The 16079-nt window shown below is 35.6% G+C and overlaps 2 protein-coding genes across 2 annotated transcripts; one reads left to right on the forward strand and one right to left on the reverse strand.

The window, feature by feature from the left end:
* Positions 1–958: 958 nt before the first annotated feature.
* LOC117343339 lies at positions 959–4765 on the forward strand. The gene is made up of 3 exons (XM_033905683.1): positions 959–1163; positions 3521–4506; positions 4730–4765. Exons 1-3 carry the CDS (start codon positions 959–961, stop codon positions 4763–4765), a joined length of 1227 nt encoding a protein of 408 aa, XP_033761574.1.
* LOC117322191 lies at positions 4542–6473 on the reverse strand. The gene is made up of 3 exons (XM_033876961.1): positions 6321–6473; positions 5925–6021; positions 4542–5547 (listed from the first exon to the last, which is right to left on the reverse strand). Exons 1-3 carry the CDS (start codon positions 6428–6430, stop codon positions 4897–4899), a joined length of 858 nt encoding a protein of 285 aa, XP_033732852.1. The 5' UTR covers positions 6431–6473; the 3' UTR covers positions 4542–4896.
* Positions 6474–16079: the final 9606 nt, after the last annotated feature.

The raw sequence follows: 16079 nt of genomic DNA on the forward strand, positions 1-16079 counted from the left end.
TGTCTTCCTTATATACATGTATATATATATTTCTTGTGATTTCGACTTCAAATTCAAAATTCCAGCAGCTAGAGACATATTGGGAAATATATTCAAGTGATTAGTATTTCAAATATATGATTTCTTCTTAATATAACCTCTCCATTCTGATCTTTAATTTCACTTGGCAAACAACAATCAAAATGAACATTTCGTAGGCTTCCATTCTTTTAATAATTTCGAGAATGTGAAACAGATATATCCACCTCACCAACTGATCATGATGCGTGGACCCCGAGGTCCACGCAGTAACAATATCAGATGGACTGAGACCACAATTAAGTAATTCCGGGTTCAGGCCCCACGAATGAAGTCCCCTCAAAAATGTATGTATTTCATGAAAACAAATCAAATGCTTCTTTGAACTTGATTTCTGTTGACAAATTTAATGTGGATTTATAGTAGAGATGTCAATCTAGGTTTTGTGATGTAAAATAATAATATTGATCATTTATTATGTGCTCCAGGACCCTGTGTGATGAGTCCTGATTTGACCTCTACCCCTGACCCGGATGTATATAATCCACGTTGGTGACACATTTTGACAGTTATCTCCAGAAAATGCCCAACATGTTGGGTTGAAACTTTTATATTTTGCTGCAAGATGCAAGATTCCGGATGCTATGGGGAAGATGTTGTTTGCGCAAGTGACATTCATGTGAATGGTTTACGTACTTGCTTGCTTGACCACCTGACAGCCCAGTCGCTATCATCAGCAGCATTGCGTTACAGTGTGGCTGTGATTACTAATTAATGTTACTGTATAGAAACGTTATCTTTTAATGGGGTTCATCGGCTGCAATTTTTGCCGCCAGATGGCGTTTGTGCTCTAGTTGGTATGTTCTCGAAAGACTGAAGAGTTCCAATACACTTTTACAAAGGTCAAGCTGGTGTAACTTTTACGTAGCGTTTGTAAAATATGCCATATTATTGTTGCGTTCCCGGTTGTAAATCTGATGGAAGCGGACATACATTCCCTTCTGATCCAAACCTTAAAAAGTTATGGCGAGTTGCGATTCGTCGTGTCGACGAAAAGACTAAAGGTTTATGGGAAACAGGCAAACATTCCAAGATCTGTTCGGAACACTTCTTGGACTCTGACTACGTCGAACAGACTCTACTCGGTAAGGATATATCGATATTATCGCTGTATACGGCTTTCTTCAGAGGAAAGACGAACTTTTATAAAGGAACATTAAAACGTTCATTGATAAGATTAACTTGTTATGATTATGCCGAATGAAATGTCGTATGTCAACATACATGTAATATAACCTACCTTTGTCTTGTAAGTTTGTGACTTGTCACGAAATGTTACCCGCTTCCGGTTCAGTTAATTATTATATAAATAATCATAATCAGAATTGCGTGAAGTTTCTTATCTGGATATAGCAGTGTGATCACACACCTACATGTATTTTGTTTTAACTGAAATAGATGTTAGAAAACGAAACTCACCGTTTTTTTCTGTTATAATGACAACATTTCACTCATAACATTAATTCACATAAGCGTTTTCCAATTTGTTAATAAAAAAACCCCACTTACTCCATTTCCAACCTAATATCATTTTATTATATTGCTATTCATGTATATAGACACCAATAAATGACCAGATCATGTTAATATAATTCAGTTTAACTGATCTATATTTTATGTACATGTTTATAGACATTACAAAAGATACAACATGTAGTTAACACAATATTATCACTTCATGTGATAGCAATAACAGAAATATATCAAACTGAACATTAGGAACAATATAATGCATTTACCTGGTATACACCAGATAGATATTTCACCATTGATGAAATCTGAAGGGTTCAATATATACTGAAACGAAAAAGAAACGCAACATGGAAAATTGTGATTAATTTTGTATTAAATATACATATCTGTATAAAAATCGCGGAAATAAACATGCACCCTGCCTAACACCCATACCAATCTTCAAAATCACCCAAGTGTGACTAGAGACCTATGCACTTCCGGCGCGGTAAAAACATCAAAAACCGTGCCTGTACAAACATATGCGTTCTTTTTTCATTCAAACCAGTATCAATTCATCACTAACATTGAGCCACATCATCGCCAATACTTTTGCAAACAATAATTCCTTTTACAATTATGCCACGGTTATCAAAGGTTGATAGAGGACGTGCTATAGCGATGCTTCTGGCAGGGAACACGCAACTTCACGTCGCTCGACAATTCAGAGTTCACAAATCGACTATTAGTCGATTAGTTTCACGTCTTAACGCAACAGGAAGAGTCGATGACCAGCCGAGATCAGGACGTCCACGCGTAACGTCGCGACGTCAAGACCGGGTTCTTAGGTTGGCACACCTGCGTAACAGGAGATTAACGGCCGCTGAAACGGCAAGGAATACGATTGGTAATCATAACCGTCGAATTCATCCCCAAACAGTGATCAACAGACTGCGTGAGGCTAATTTGCGTGCAAGGCGACAGTACGTTGGTTTACCACTAACACCGCAACGTCGAGCACGTCGTATGCAATGGGCAACGGCACATATGCCCAGACGTTTTCCTATGAGACGTTGGAGGTCTATGCTCTTCACCGATGAATCTCGATTCACGTTATTTCGAGCAGATGGCCGTCAACGTGTGTACCGGCGTCGAGGCGAACGTTTTGCTGACGCCTGTGTTTTGGAACACGACCGATTTGGGGGTGGATCAGTTATGGTTTGGGCGGGAATCTCCCATGGTTTGAAGACGCCTTTGGTGATAGTCAATGGGAATTTAACGGCCGTACGCTATCGGGATGAGATCCTTAGGCCCCATGTTGTGCCGTTTGTTAGGCAGCATCATGTAACCTTTCAGCAAGATAACGCGAGACCACACGTTGCAAGAGTCTGTAGAGACTTTCTTGCGACACAGAACATTGTTCCTATAGATTGGCCTCCATATAGCCCCGACCTGTCCCCAATCGAGCATTTGTGGGATGAATTAGACAGAAGAATTCGAAATCGCCGTAACCCCCAAATACCCTCCCTCAGTTAGCAAATGCACTCGTCCAAGAATGGAATAACATTCCAATACGGAAAGTCAATGCCCTGATGAACTCAATGCAACAAAGAATTAGAGATGTGATAACTGTTCGAGGAGGACACACACGATATTAGGGCACGGTTTCAAAACTGCTGCCATTTCAACTTGGATTCACGTAGGGTACTACCAATCATGACCTTCTAGCAAAGTGACCTGTTCTTAAAAATCTCTAAACATTTAAAGGATGTTACATCAATATTCAATATTAACTATTACATATGAAATTTAAACATAATGCTCACAAGTATTATTTTATTAAACCTACAATTTGAAGTTGCGTTTCTTTTTCGTTTCAGTATAATTATGGTCAATGGTGTAATTTACATCTAGCAACACCCAAAAGTAAAATACTGCGAGTGTTTTTTTCTCATCAAAGACCTTATCCTTACTTGGTGTTTTATTTCAGGAGAACGCAAAAGATTAAAACCTAATGCTGTCCCTTCAGTATTCTCATCCGCATCTAGAAATACTCTCAGTCCTTCTGCTAAAGCACGTAGTGAACGTCAAAAGAGACGAGAAGACATAGTAACTCCTAGTGATGTAGTACCCACCCCTAGTGTAGGAGACAGTGTTATCATAGAAAGTGAAGCCGAGATAATGATAAATACTCAACATGTTGAAAATGATCAATGTCAATCATTCAGTGATATGTCTGTTCAGTGCGAGATTCAAGTGGGAAGACAAGGATATTCCATCGAAAATTATCGCAGCTGTCCCAAGATGCTCAAATACTATACAGGTTTCGATGACTACGACCATTTCGTGCTGTTTTTTAATATACTTGGTCCAGCTGCACATGATTTGCAATTAAAATGCTCTGTCTTGTCACCAGAAAATCAGTTATTTTTAACACTTATGAAGTTACGCAGAGCAACAGAAAACATTGAACTTGGTCATCTCTTTCATATCAGTGAAACCACTGTTTCAACTCTGCTAAATGTTTGGATAAACTTTCTATATTTCCAATTAAAAGAACTTGATATTTGGCCCTCACGAGATATTGTGGATGAACACATGCCAGAGAACTTTCCCCAATTTAGCAATACAAGGGTTATTTTGGATGCAACTGAAATTCCGATTCATAAGCCACGCAATGTCAATGCCCAGAGCGCTACATTCTCCCCATACAAAAACAAAAACACTCTTAAGACTATGGTTGGGTACACACCAAAAGGTGCTATTTCCTACATATCTGATGCCTATGGAGGCTCTACAAGTGACCGTCAGATTATTGAGCGCTCTCGTCCTTTACAAGATCGTTCAATGTTTGATTCAGGTGATAGTATCATGGCAGACAGAGGAATCATGGTGCAAGATCTGTTTGCATCACGTGATGTTAAAGTAAACACACCAACTATGCTGAAGGGCAAAAGTCAGTTAGATGCAGAAGATGTAAGAGATCGGCGCAGTGCTTCCAAAATAATTCATGTTGAACGTGTGATTGGCTTAGCTAAAACCTTTAAAATATTGAATTCAAATCTTTCACATTCAAAGGTTGCTCTTGGATCTAGAATATTGTATATATGTTTTGTTATTCAGAACTTCAGACAATCCATAATAAGTTAAATAAGTTGACTTTCAAAATCTTAATCTTTCATCATCTTTCTTGTTCCAGGAATATAACAGACTAGCCATTCCAAGAAAAAAGTAGTTGAAAAATGATTCTTGTAAAGCATCTGTAATGACTTTAAAACAACATTGTACAGGGTATTTGTAACATAAAAATACTTCTGGGTTTGCCATTATGTGAATTATGGCATATATAACTTAAAGATTGCAAAACTACATTTTCCCTGCAACAAATTTTCTGTAGTATTTCTGGTAAAATAACTCTAATTTTGGCAGCATACTACCTGACCAAAAAGAATTGTCAACATAAATTTCCTCTACAAAAATATCTTTAAAAGTATAGACTACAAAAAAGCACCTCTGTTTCTTACAAATGTTGAGTTGCCCTTGAATTTGATAAAAATAATTGTGATTTTGCTTAAGATGCATGTCTCCATTTTCATCTTTTCCTAAAAAAGGAAAGTTGTTATTTACAGAAATTGCATTATTTCTACCTTTATATGGACACTTGATCTCTACAATGTCACCCTGACTTGTTATGCCATCTGGTGAGGCAGCAAGGAAGTTGTTATCAATGTCCACCCTCAAACCACACAAGTTGACTGTTATACCATTAATTTCTTCAAATTTTTTAATAGCAGCCCTCTCAAAAGTTTGTCCATGGATGATGGCTGGTGAAGTGAGTCTGGCAGGCCTGAAGATAGACTGGCACAGTTTTTCCTTATTTCTACGGTCTGTTGCCTTACAAATCTCGCCAAATCTGGAGGAGGTCAAACGCCATCGTCTCTCCTGGTGCCATTTCTTGCACACACTTTGCTTCTTTGTAGTTTCTTCAATCTCCAGGACTTCTTCCATAGATGACACCTATAGAAAACAAAAACATATTTTCATTGTTAGGATTTAATTAATGTACCAAACATTGGTTATCTGAGTTACTTGAACCTCATACTGAACCCAATTTCTTTTCTTTTGAAGAATTTGACAACTTCACTAATAATAAGCTTTGTGAATAACGCATTTGTATAATCACTCTCTCTGTATAACTTTTATGATCCCATTCACTGCAATTATTTTCTTTAAAAGTACAGTTTCTGAAATATCCCTCATCAAGTTATCAGTATTTATATTTTGGAAGGGAAGTGGCAGAAAATGGTTTTAAGTATGATTCTTTGACAATCATGTATGTCTCATTAGGAAATAAAACATTATATAACATATTTCTTTGATTTTGATAACCATACCTTAGTTCCGGTATCAACCCCATATTCTGTCATTGGTAGTGTAGTGTAGTCATGGTCTCTTGCTGCCACTTGTATATTTGCCTTCGGCATAAGATATCTGTTTCAAAATTACTGAATGTTATTGTATATGTGCAATTATTTCCAACTATATATTATTTAGTAATTTCATAGTACAAGGTGTTGCATTGTCTATAATTTTGCTACCAAGTATTAGTCTGGATATAGAATGGATATAGTTTTGTATAACTCTTGACATCATTGTATAATGATACTAGATAACTTATAATAGTGGTAATTTATCGCTGCTAAAAAGAATTAAAGATGTACTATTTTTACCAATGTTAATAGATCTAATTACAATAATGCACTTCTATGATTAAGTGTTTATCATTTTACCTAAATGCAAGGTCCTTGGATGATGCTGCACAATAGTTTATCACTTGGCTCCTTACAAATGAGTTGTATCCATTATTGCCTCTGAACCTCTCAGGTCTTGGATCATCCATTTTAATATCAAAGTTGGATTCAATATCTTCAGCCTTTACTGGTGAACCTGTGACAGACAAAACAGATCAATGTTAGTTACTTTTAAGTTTTCATTGGTGAAGTTCAATATTGAATACAGTAACATACAGCAAATAATTATACAAATGTTTAAAAAACAGATATATAAATAGTGAGTTGAGAGTTGTGTTATATTGACCTACATGGTCTGTTGTAATGTAGTGAACTTATGTATTATATATTCGTTCAGAGATATATAAAATTCCCCTAAATTGAGGTTGTATATTCTGTTAATTATAGCCATCATACTGAAATGAATATACTAAACTAAAATAAAACAGTTATCAAAAGTAGCAGATCTGGTTTACTTAATTTTTAAGTAAATGCTTATTACATGGTTATTATGATGCAAATCATTAACTTATCACTATATATCATTTCTTATGTCAGTATGTTTTGGATCCATGAAAAAAACAGCATATAATAATGAAAAACAGAAACAATTTACTAATAACAACAACAAAAAGTTTTGTGGGTGTGGCAATTGACTTTACTAACATGTTACCATATCAGTATAACGTTCTGAAAAGGAACTGAACATTTTCAATTAACCAAAGGCAGATTTATAAAACTATGAGTTTCTTTGAAAGCTTCAACTTTGTAAATGGACTTTCAGCAATATAAAATGGAGCCATTTTTCAGAAATGACTATCTGCCTCTGGTTTATTGATTGGTTAAAAAACACAAGCAAATTGAACGAACACTTCTTTTGTAATTGCCTTGATAATTCTTCTTCGGTTTGTGAAAAGTTTGTAGATGGTCTGTACAACTTCCCCGAATAGCAAGCCTACCAGTTTCAATACACTTGATAAGCACAAGGAGAATAGCTGCGATATGCTTGCATGTCCCACACGGACCTTTGCCAGCTGGACATCCACAATCAGTATTTATTACCGCGCCGGTCAATGATTAATTTGAGTCCGCTCGGTTTTCCTCGGGCTTCAGTAGTGTCTATTGTTTAACCATCTAGAAGTCGTTATCATTTAGTACTGCTGCATTTTGTTCCTATTACGTTCGGTTGTTATCGGGACTTAAAAGCGCATCATAACGTTAGCGGTTTACGCAACCCACTCTCCAGCATCCTGTCCTGACTCCTCGTGTTCGATCGTCTGCTGAGAACGTCTGCAGACAGACAGGTGATATCAAGTGCAAGGTGAGTTGATTTAACGTGATACAATAGACCATTTGCATAAGCCGCCATTGTAATTCAGGGGCGATAGTCCGAATCGCGGAAGTCACGTGACACCCGACATTCCACCGCGTATCCAATGTAAACAAATCTTGTCGGCAAATTGAATCATGATAAAATGTCGATATCACAATTTACTTCACTGAAAGTACCAGAGTTAAAGAATTATCTATCAAGGAGAGGTATATCTGTAACTGCCATTTTAAGGAATAAGCTTGTAAACCTGTGCCAAGCAGTACAAACACTCGATCTACCGGTCGACCCAGACTGTCTATCGTGTAAAGATGACACCACGGTTTTGTTAGATAAAATCCGATCTGCTGGTTGTCCTTTCGACAATCCATTTAAAGCACCTGGTTATTCTACAATTTTTTCAGATATACCTGATTTTTCTCTGTACGATCTATTCAAATACCTTGTCAACAGCAAAGCAGGTTATGACGAAAGGAAACTCAAAGCATACAAATCTTGTGAAGATTACAGACTCTTTATTGACGGTCACATAGAGGAGCTTTTGTTCAATGAGCTGAAGTCACATCCTGTTTGTTTATTCAAAGCTAAATGTAAACCAACACAAAGAGAAACAACATACCTAAACAAGAAGTATTATGATCTCTGGATTATGATTGATAAGACACATAGTGAGGTCAAGACAGCATACTGTACATGCACAGGAGGGTAAGCTAATGCCAACCACTTTCAGTCTTATAAAATGAAAACAATGAACTTTGATCTCAGGCCTTCTCTCACCTAATTTCAAATTTCTCCTTATTCCTTTTTTGGACTTTTAGAAAATTATTTCCTTTTTACTATATTCAGTTTCAGAAATTAAAAAAGTCTGAGGCTTGCTCTCTAATTTTTCAAAGTTGATCATATTTCAAACAAAAAAAAATCTGTTTTTCTTTCAAAATTTTTCCTTTAGTATCCTATGTTGTCAAAATACAATACATTAAATATAAGCCCTGATTATCAATTAACATTTATTGCAACGTAAAAACCTTTCATAGAGTAGAATCTATACGTATATTTAATACAAATAAATTCATAACATATTGAATGGAAATTTAAATGCCATTTAAAGAAACATTACGAATAAAGCTTTTAGAACAAGTATAATTAACCGAAACTGACATCTTTATAATTTCCAAAAGTGTTAATTTGCATATACAAAGAACCATTCAATATTCCTCCAATGCTACATGTTTACAGGGCAGATGGTGCATGTCGCCATGTTTCTGCTGCATTGTACGAGTTAGAAAACTTAGAGCAGAAATCTGTAACTGATGGTGAAAACACTTGGGCAAACAGGCCTCACCTGCACGATAATCCTGTACCAGTTAAAAAGCTGAAAGTAGTGAAGGCCAAGTAAGTTTGATTCAACAAAAATTCATATCCCAGAACTTATATATATACATTTGGAAATCTGCCAATTCCTAGACTACACACAGGAAAAGAACCACTTTCATTGGATGTCTGGAAAACTGATAAAAATAATATCAATAAATTTTGAAAGTATCATTCTTTTATGCTACATTGTACATGCCGAATCAATTCTGAACGACTTTGTGGTGCAATAATTTACCCTAGTATTTCTCAGGATACACTTGGAAAGTATTTTTGTTTTATTATTTCTTTCTGATAAATATATTTCTGAGATTACAGTAGGCACCATTTTACAATTTTTTTTAACTGTATTGCATAGTATCAAATGTATACAAAACTTGTATCAAATATTTTCTCCTTATATGATAGATACAATAGTCTGAAACATAATGATGACGTCCCGTCAACTACTTCATATGACTCACGAATCCGCAGTCAGAGGAATACGATTACTCAGGATAAGATAAAATCTTTCGCACTATCCCTGAAGGAGGTACATAATATATTTTTTTAAAAAGCAAATATCTACTGGTTTTTCTGTGTCAATATCAAAACCACAAATAAATAGTTTAAACATTTAATTTCCATCAATCAATCGGTAATTTTGAAGTCATGCCTGGCATATTGTTCCAAAGAAAATGTTAGATAAACAAAATTTACCATATAACTACCCGAGTCTCTGACAATGACCGGCTGTTAGAACCTCCAAGTGATGAAATACATTGTACTATCAATATAATTCTTTACCTGATTATAAATCCTGTTGATTCACAGATTTCTCCAAATGCTCAAGCATTAGACTTGCTTCTTATGGATGAACCAGAAGAACAGATTGATAGAAAGGTTGATGAAAAATGTATGAAACTTTCCATTAGACAAAATGTAGTAAGTTATCTGGAACAAGAAGTCAACAAAGACCAAGAAAATTCTTCAGACCTTAGTAGAGACTTCTTGGGAAAAAAACATGATCCACTAACATTGTCACCTGACCAGATAGCATACATTGAACGGACAACTGTTGGTCAAGCTCAAAACAAAACCTGGAATGCTTTACGTTTAGGCATGATTACTGCATCAAATTTTAGGAAAGTTTGTGACATCGTTGACAACAACAGAAATCCTCCTTCCTTGGTCAAATATTTGCTTGGTAAATATGCCATCAATAGCGATAGTAAGAATGATCCAGCACCTCTAGAATGGGGTAAGAAAAATGAAGAAAAGGGTCGTGATCTGTACTTGCGTGCAAACAGAAGGAAACATTTAGGATGCAAAATCACACAAAAGGAGTTACCTGTCTATTCTTGTAAATGTTATATAGGCTGTAGCAGTGATGGTGTTTTCTCCTGTAAATGTAACAATCCATCTCATGAAGATAAAAATATTGAAATCAAATGTCCTTATTCATTAAGAAATGAAAATCCAAAGATGGCAGCTATACATAAAGAATGTGAACTTATTGATGGGAAATGGGTAGTAGCAGAGAACAGTGAATATTACCATCAGGTTCAGGCACAAATGGGTATACTAGAGTTTTCTTCCACTGATTTAGTGATATACACTCGCAAAGGCATCCATGTTGCTCAGTGCGAGTTCATCAAGGCTTCTTTGACAACATGATTTACAAGGTGCAATATTACTTTGAGCAACATTTGTTAAAGGGTCTGATCTCTGAAATACGAACCGATACACTGTAAATACAAATGCAATAGTTGAATCAGAGAAAAAATTCCACATGTATTTATTTTAACACATTATTTAAGACTATGTATTTATGTATCTTAAATTTACCTAAATCTCTTACACTGCAAGACCTTTATATTAAAATATTGCTAATAATCCTAAAAAAAACCTGAAAATCAAGAGAGTGACACATACTCCAAAAATCTATATATTTATCTCAGTTAACATTACCTACCCATACCACAGAGCAATATTTTCAGTATACATTCAAATAATAATCACTATTTCACAAGTTGGTTGTCCAAATTACACAGTGCTGCACAAACCATCACAACATCATCAATAACATTCTTAAGTTTCAAACTTATGACTCCTTGGAGCAGAGCAGAGTTTTTCAAACGTCCTATAGCCCTCTCGACATGAATTCTTGCATGAGCAATTCTTTTAGTCTTTGTGGTGGCTTTGCTGCAAAGCTGTCTTCCCATGGCAAATGGTGGCACATTCTCCTCGGATAAGGAAACCCCGATCTGCCATTATGTCATCCCCATACTCAACTTTCTCCAAAAATCCACTCTGCAGGACTATTTTCTTATCTGAAATGCTACCAGTAAATGCCCCAGACACAAAACTAAACGATCCTCTGGGGGTTATACCCATTAACACTTTAAATGTATTATGATGCTTGTATGATGACCAGGTAATCCTTTGAGAGGAAGGCATACTAGGTTTCTGTATGAAAAACTCGGTACAGTCAATAACACACCTTGTCTTGGGAAACCATTTAAAACACTTAGGTAACTTTCTTCTACATTGTTCCATGGATGGCCAACTCCCTAAAAAAACTTAGCTCATGGGACATGAGACACATCCATGTGAAGAATATGCGACTCACAGAACTTGGTGAAATGCCGAACTGCTTCCCTAGTGTGGTGTTATCGTAGCCTTTCTTCAGACGAAGCAGAGACATAAGGTATTCTTGCCATAATGACAAAGATCTTGGTCTCCCATAATTGGATACCTAAAATTGAAGAAGTTTCCTATCATTTATTTGGTTCTGAAACTAATCAGTTGTAATCATTTCTTTCCATACACAGTTTTACTTACAAAGAAGTATTCATTATTTTTCTTGCATCGAGTAATTGAAATTTTAGAAAAGTTAAGATGTCACTGAGATAATACATGAGATTCTGCTGAAAACAATTTATTTCCTTTGTAAAATTAATTTTGATTCCAGATTCTTTTAACTGAAGAACCAGCACTACTGTTATATTTGTATATATATACACTGTTTTCACCAACTTACCTCAGCTTTGTCCTTGTTAGTATCTGCTCCACACCAATAGGACATGTTTTCAGCCTTTCCCCTCAGCCATCCAAACACCAATGACAACAATGCAATTGACAACCCTAAAAAAAGCATATTAAAACTCAATGTAAATTAGATTTTGTTTGTTTGGAAACTAAAGGTAAACACTTAATTAAATGATTATAAGGACATGTAAATGTTCTAAGACACATGCACTTCCGAATACATATGTACAATGTAGCTACATTTAGACATCAAATATTATAAGGTAATTTTTATTTTATCAAGATACATTTCTCTCAACAGTACTTAGTTAACTTGCGTCATTCAATTTATATGCTTACTTTAATCTATTCATATATAATCTTAAGATATTTAAAATTTCTTACCCCTACTACTGGATTGATAACTCAATGAATGGTATATATAGTTTAGCATCCATATCAATATTGACAATGACTAATGTAACAGTTATGAGTTATAGCATGATGTTATATTGGATATAGTATCATTTTTTGTAACTTTGTTGATGTGAATGCAACTTCTCTTAATTTAGGTAATGTCATTGGAATCACAGATAAAGAGTCACTATATAGGTTAATTAGCTCTTGTTCGCACCAGGAGTATAGAAAGAGGTACACTTTCATATGTACCATGCATTAACATACTACATGATGTTTCACTTTGTACCTGTGTAAAATTTACAAGAATCGTCATCCTTTGTAATATCAGAAACTGGAAGATGCCGCCGCATTTGATTTTCATTCTGTAGTTGGTGGTCGTCATAATTTTTCAAACTGTCAAGAGTTAGCTCAGTCTGTGTTTCAAACTCTCTGGTGGAAACAAACACTGTTTGTGTTCCTCTGTCTCCTTGAACACTAGGAGAGGAGGAGTTGTGTAGTCATGGTCACCTGTAACATAGAGAATGGAAATTATGTTTAAGACACTTAATCAGTTTATTTAGATTTTAATAAGTAATTTTATAGCTGACAGCAATTAGATTAGCATTGCTAGTATAAGAGGTATATTTCATGTAGATCTGATGGCCTTGCTGATATAAGAATGAAACTGCTAAGAATCAGCTGAATAATCATAGAATCTAAGTTTTTCTTAAATATTCTAAACACTTACTGAAGATGCTGGATAATTCATTGTGGTCTTGCTGCTGAACCGATTGAGTGCTGTTGTCATTGTGACCTGCAACATTTGAAATTATCAAATTTTAGACCTATCGCATTATTGATTCATGAAAAATGTTACATTATTGTTTTTTTATGAATACACTGTAGAAAAGGTATGAAGAGATATAGCATTTATTTTCAAAGATGCATTAAAATGATCCATATACGGTACCTCTTATTTGATATTTGTTGTAATTTGTGAACATAATATTGTATAGTGCCTCAACTTGTTCAGGACTTCCCTCAAGATGTACATATGTATATCTAAGTACATTATGTCTACTTGTGAGTTTTTTTTCCCATTAAGGGTTGCTATAAAACAAGAGCTTATTTTAATCAGCATGATCAGGTTGCTATAATAAAATCTTAAACATATTCACACTTCTAACTGAAATTATGTACTGATACAAAATGGACAATATATTGTAATATCAGCTTAGATGCATGTATATGCATACTGTACATATGTATGTGAGTCACAGTTGTCCGATTTTAGGATTTTCAGAAATATACAAATTTTTAAAAATGTATGACAAATCCAATATTTATACGAAATGTAAAACCCAACACGTGTACATGACTACGATTTGTATGACGTTTAGAAAGTGTAACAATAGTGGTTTTCTTTTCAGTGTTATGATTATTAACTGTTGCCACTGAAAATCCCGAAACTGAGCTGACATAAATCGTAAATACATTGTATGTGAACGCTGCATGATATAACAGTAACAACCTTACCTTTCTTTATGACGGGCACTGGTAAGACTCTGGGTCTGGGGTTAGGCCTAGGCTTTTTCTGTGCTCTTTTTAAATCAATGACTGTGCCAGATGCAGGCAAAGAATTTGGAGAGTCTGTTGTCGGACCGTTTCCTCCGATGAAATGTTTGCTGCATATGTACGTATGTTTGTTGACATTGGTTACCTCCAATCTTTACGTCCACACAATGACACCCATAGCCTACATTTGTCTGATTGCGTTTTTGGTTTAGGGAATGGTATAAAAAAAACACGCCCTGCATATGATCTCTATCCTTGTATCGGTCGTCATTCCGACAATTACCCCAACAGCACTGCTTTACCATGTTGATATCCTATATGTCGGGCATAACCGGAAGTACTGTTTTGTCGGGTGTTCCCCACATCATTGCAAAAAAGCCGCTTATATAATTGAGGAATGCAAATCATTTATTAACAAATGTTTAAATTTTCCATTTATGTTATTTGAATCAATTTTTCATGGTGTTGATTTGTACATTTTCAAGTAAACTTACGCTAAAAGCATTTAAACAATACCTTCCAAGTTCCAGGTGCGATGTTTGTAGGCCTAGCTAGTTAAGTTTGTTTGAAATTTTTTATCCTGAACTACAACAACCCATTGATAATACTGACGCTGGCTTAACTTCGGGAATATTGATGAAACTGGGCCCAGAAATCTATGTAATATATTTTGCAGGTACCTAGGGGGGGAATCCAGTTAGCATAGTCCTTTTGCACGATTACGCTTGCCGTTGGGTCAAAGGTCAACTGGATATACTATTTACATCCAGGTTCTACAGCAATGGCGGACGAGTTGTGTTTTGCATAGAGTGAGTTATTTATCTGTGTGTTTTGTATATAACATGGTTGAAGATTTACGTCTGGAACCGAAAAAACAAAATGCTATGATACTAACACGAACATTCATTATTTCCCTTCAAAGAGTTCCATTCAGTTTTTAAAATAAAGTAACATAGTCTTCGATCACTCATCTGTCATATCAGTTGGGTTCGGCCCGTCAGGTCGGACAAAAATTAATTTATCACTTTAAATGAATTAAAATGAGTCCAACCTATCTGTTATGAACACATCGATGGGAGACAGCATCGAGAAAATTGTTCTCGACACTTAACCTGCATCGATTTTTTTCAAACGTTTTAGTATGCACTTTCATCCTGGTAGAGAAAATCTTAATGTGATTCCTGCACACCGTGTCTAATCCGAAGAGGGCTGGTACGTGCACATGTACAGTTGTGATTGTTATTAGTAGTACAATTGTACATGTTTCACGATCACTCTTGGTCATAACAAAGGGAGCACAGTAGGCATATATGCATGGTTAGCTGCGATCGCAAATAGACGGTTTCTGAAAGATGGTTGTCGTCGGAGAGTAGACAGGTTATGAATATTCGTTCTAGTCAATGGTATACAAGAAGATACAGACACACATATATTCACACCACAATCAAGATATCACCGAAAATAAAACACTTAAAATATAGCTATATAAATAACGTTTTTATTGTCTCTATCATACACCATCTATGTTATTTACACCAAATATGCTACACATGTATTTCAGATCTGGATGGAATATGGTAAATACCACGTTTAAACCTGTTAGTTGTGTTTCAGTGTTTTTGACACTTTTGATTTTCCATTTTTTATTAACATTAAGTTCTTCTGAACATCAATCTACATGTACATTTTGTACCAATATGTCAGCAAGAATTTGTTGTGTTGTTGGCTGTACCAACGGGGTACCAAAGTTAAAGAAATGGAAGGCAGAACACTGTGAACTTCATGGGTGCAAGTTTGGTACAGGATGTTGTGTGTGTGAACCACCTTTGGTGCTGTTCCCATTTCCTACAGTGTTGAAAGACAACCATGCTAGGAACATATGGACAAAAAATGTCAACAGAGGTAGGCTAGGTACCCAAGATGCAATATGGACACCAAAAGCAGACACACGGATATGCTCCAACCATTTTGTTGATGGAATGCCAACGCCAGTACATCCATACCCTACTCTAAGGGAAGGATGCCACCCAAGGAAAGGTCCTTTATAATTAGATCAACAGTATTCACCCCCCAGA

Source organism: Pecten maximus, chromosome 2 (assembly GCF_902652985.1).
Source record: "Pecten maximus chromosome 2, xPecMax1.1, whole genome shotgun sequence".
Classification (NCBI taxonomy): domain Eukaryota; kingdom Metazoa; phylum Mollusca; class Bivalvia; order Pectinida; family Pectinidae; genus Pecten; species Pecten maximus.

Coding starts and splice junctions, on each gene's coding strand:
- LOC117343339 (XM_033905683.1), top strand. CDS start 959: ATGCCATATTATTGTTGCGTTCCCGGTTGTAAATCTGATGGAAGCGGA. Junction 1,164..3,520: donor CGTCGAACAGACTCTACTCG/GTAAGGATATAT, acceptor GTTTTATTTCAG/GAGAACGCAAAAGATTAAAA. Junction 4,507..4,729: donor GTCAGTTAGATGCAGAAGAT/GTAAGAGATCGG, acceptor TTCTTGTTCCAG/GAATATAACAGACTAGCCAT.
- LOC117322191 (XM_033876961.1), bottom strand. CDS start 6,430: ATGGATGATCCAAGACCTGAGAGGTTCAGAGGCAATAATGGATACAAC. Junction 6,022..6,320: donor TCCAAGGACCTTGCATTTAG/GTAAAATGATAA, acceptor ATTTTGAAACAG/ATATCTTATGCCGAAGGCAA. Junction 5,548..5,924: donor GGGTTGATACCGGAACTAAG/GTATGGTTATCA, acceptor TGTTTTCTATAG/GTGTCATCTATGGAAGAAGT.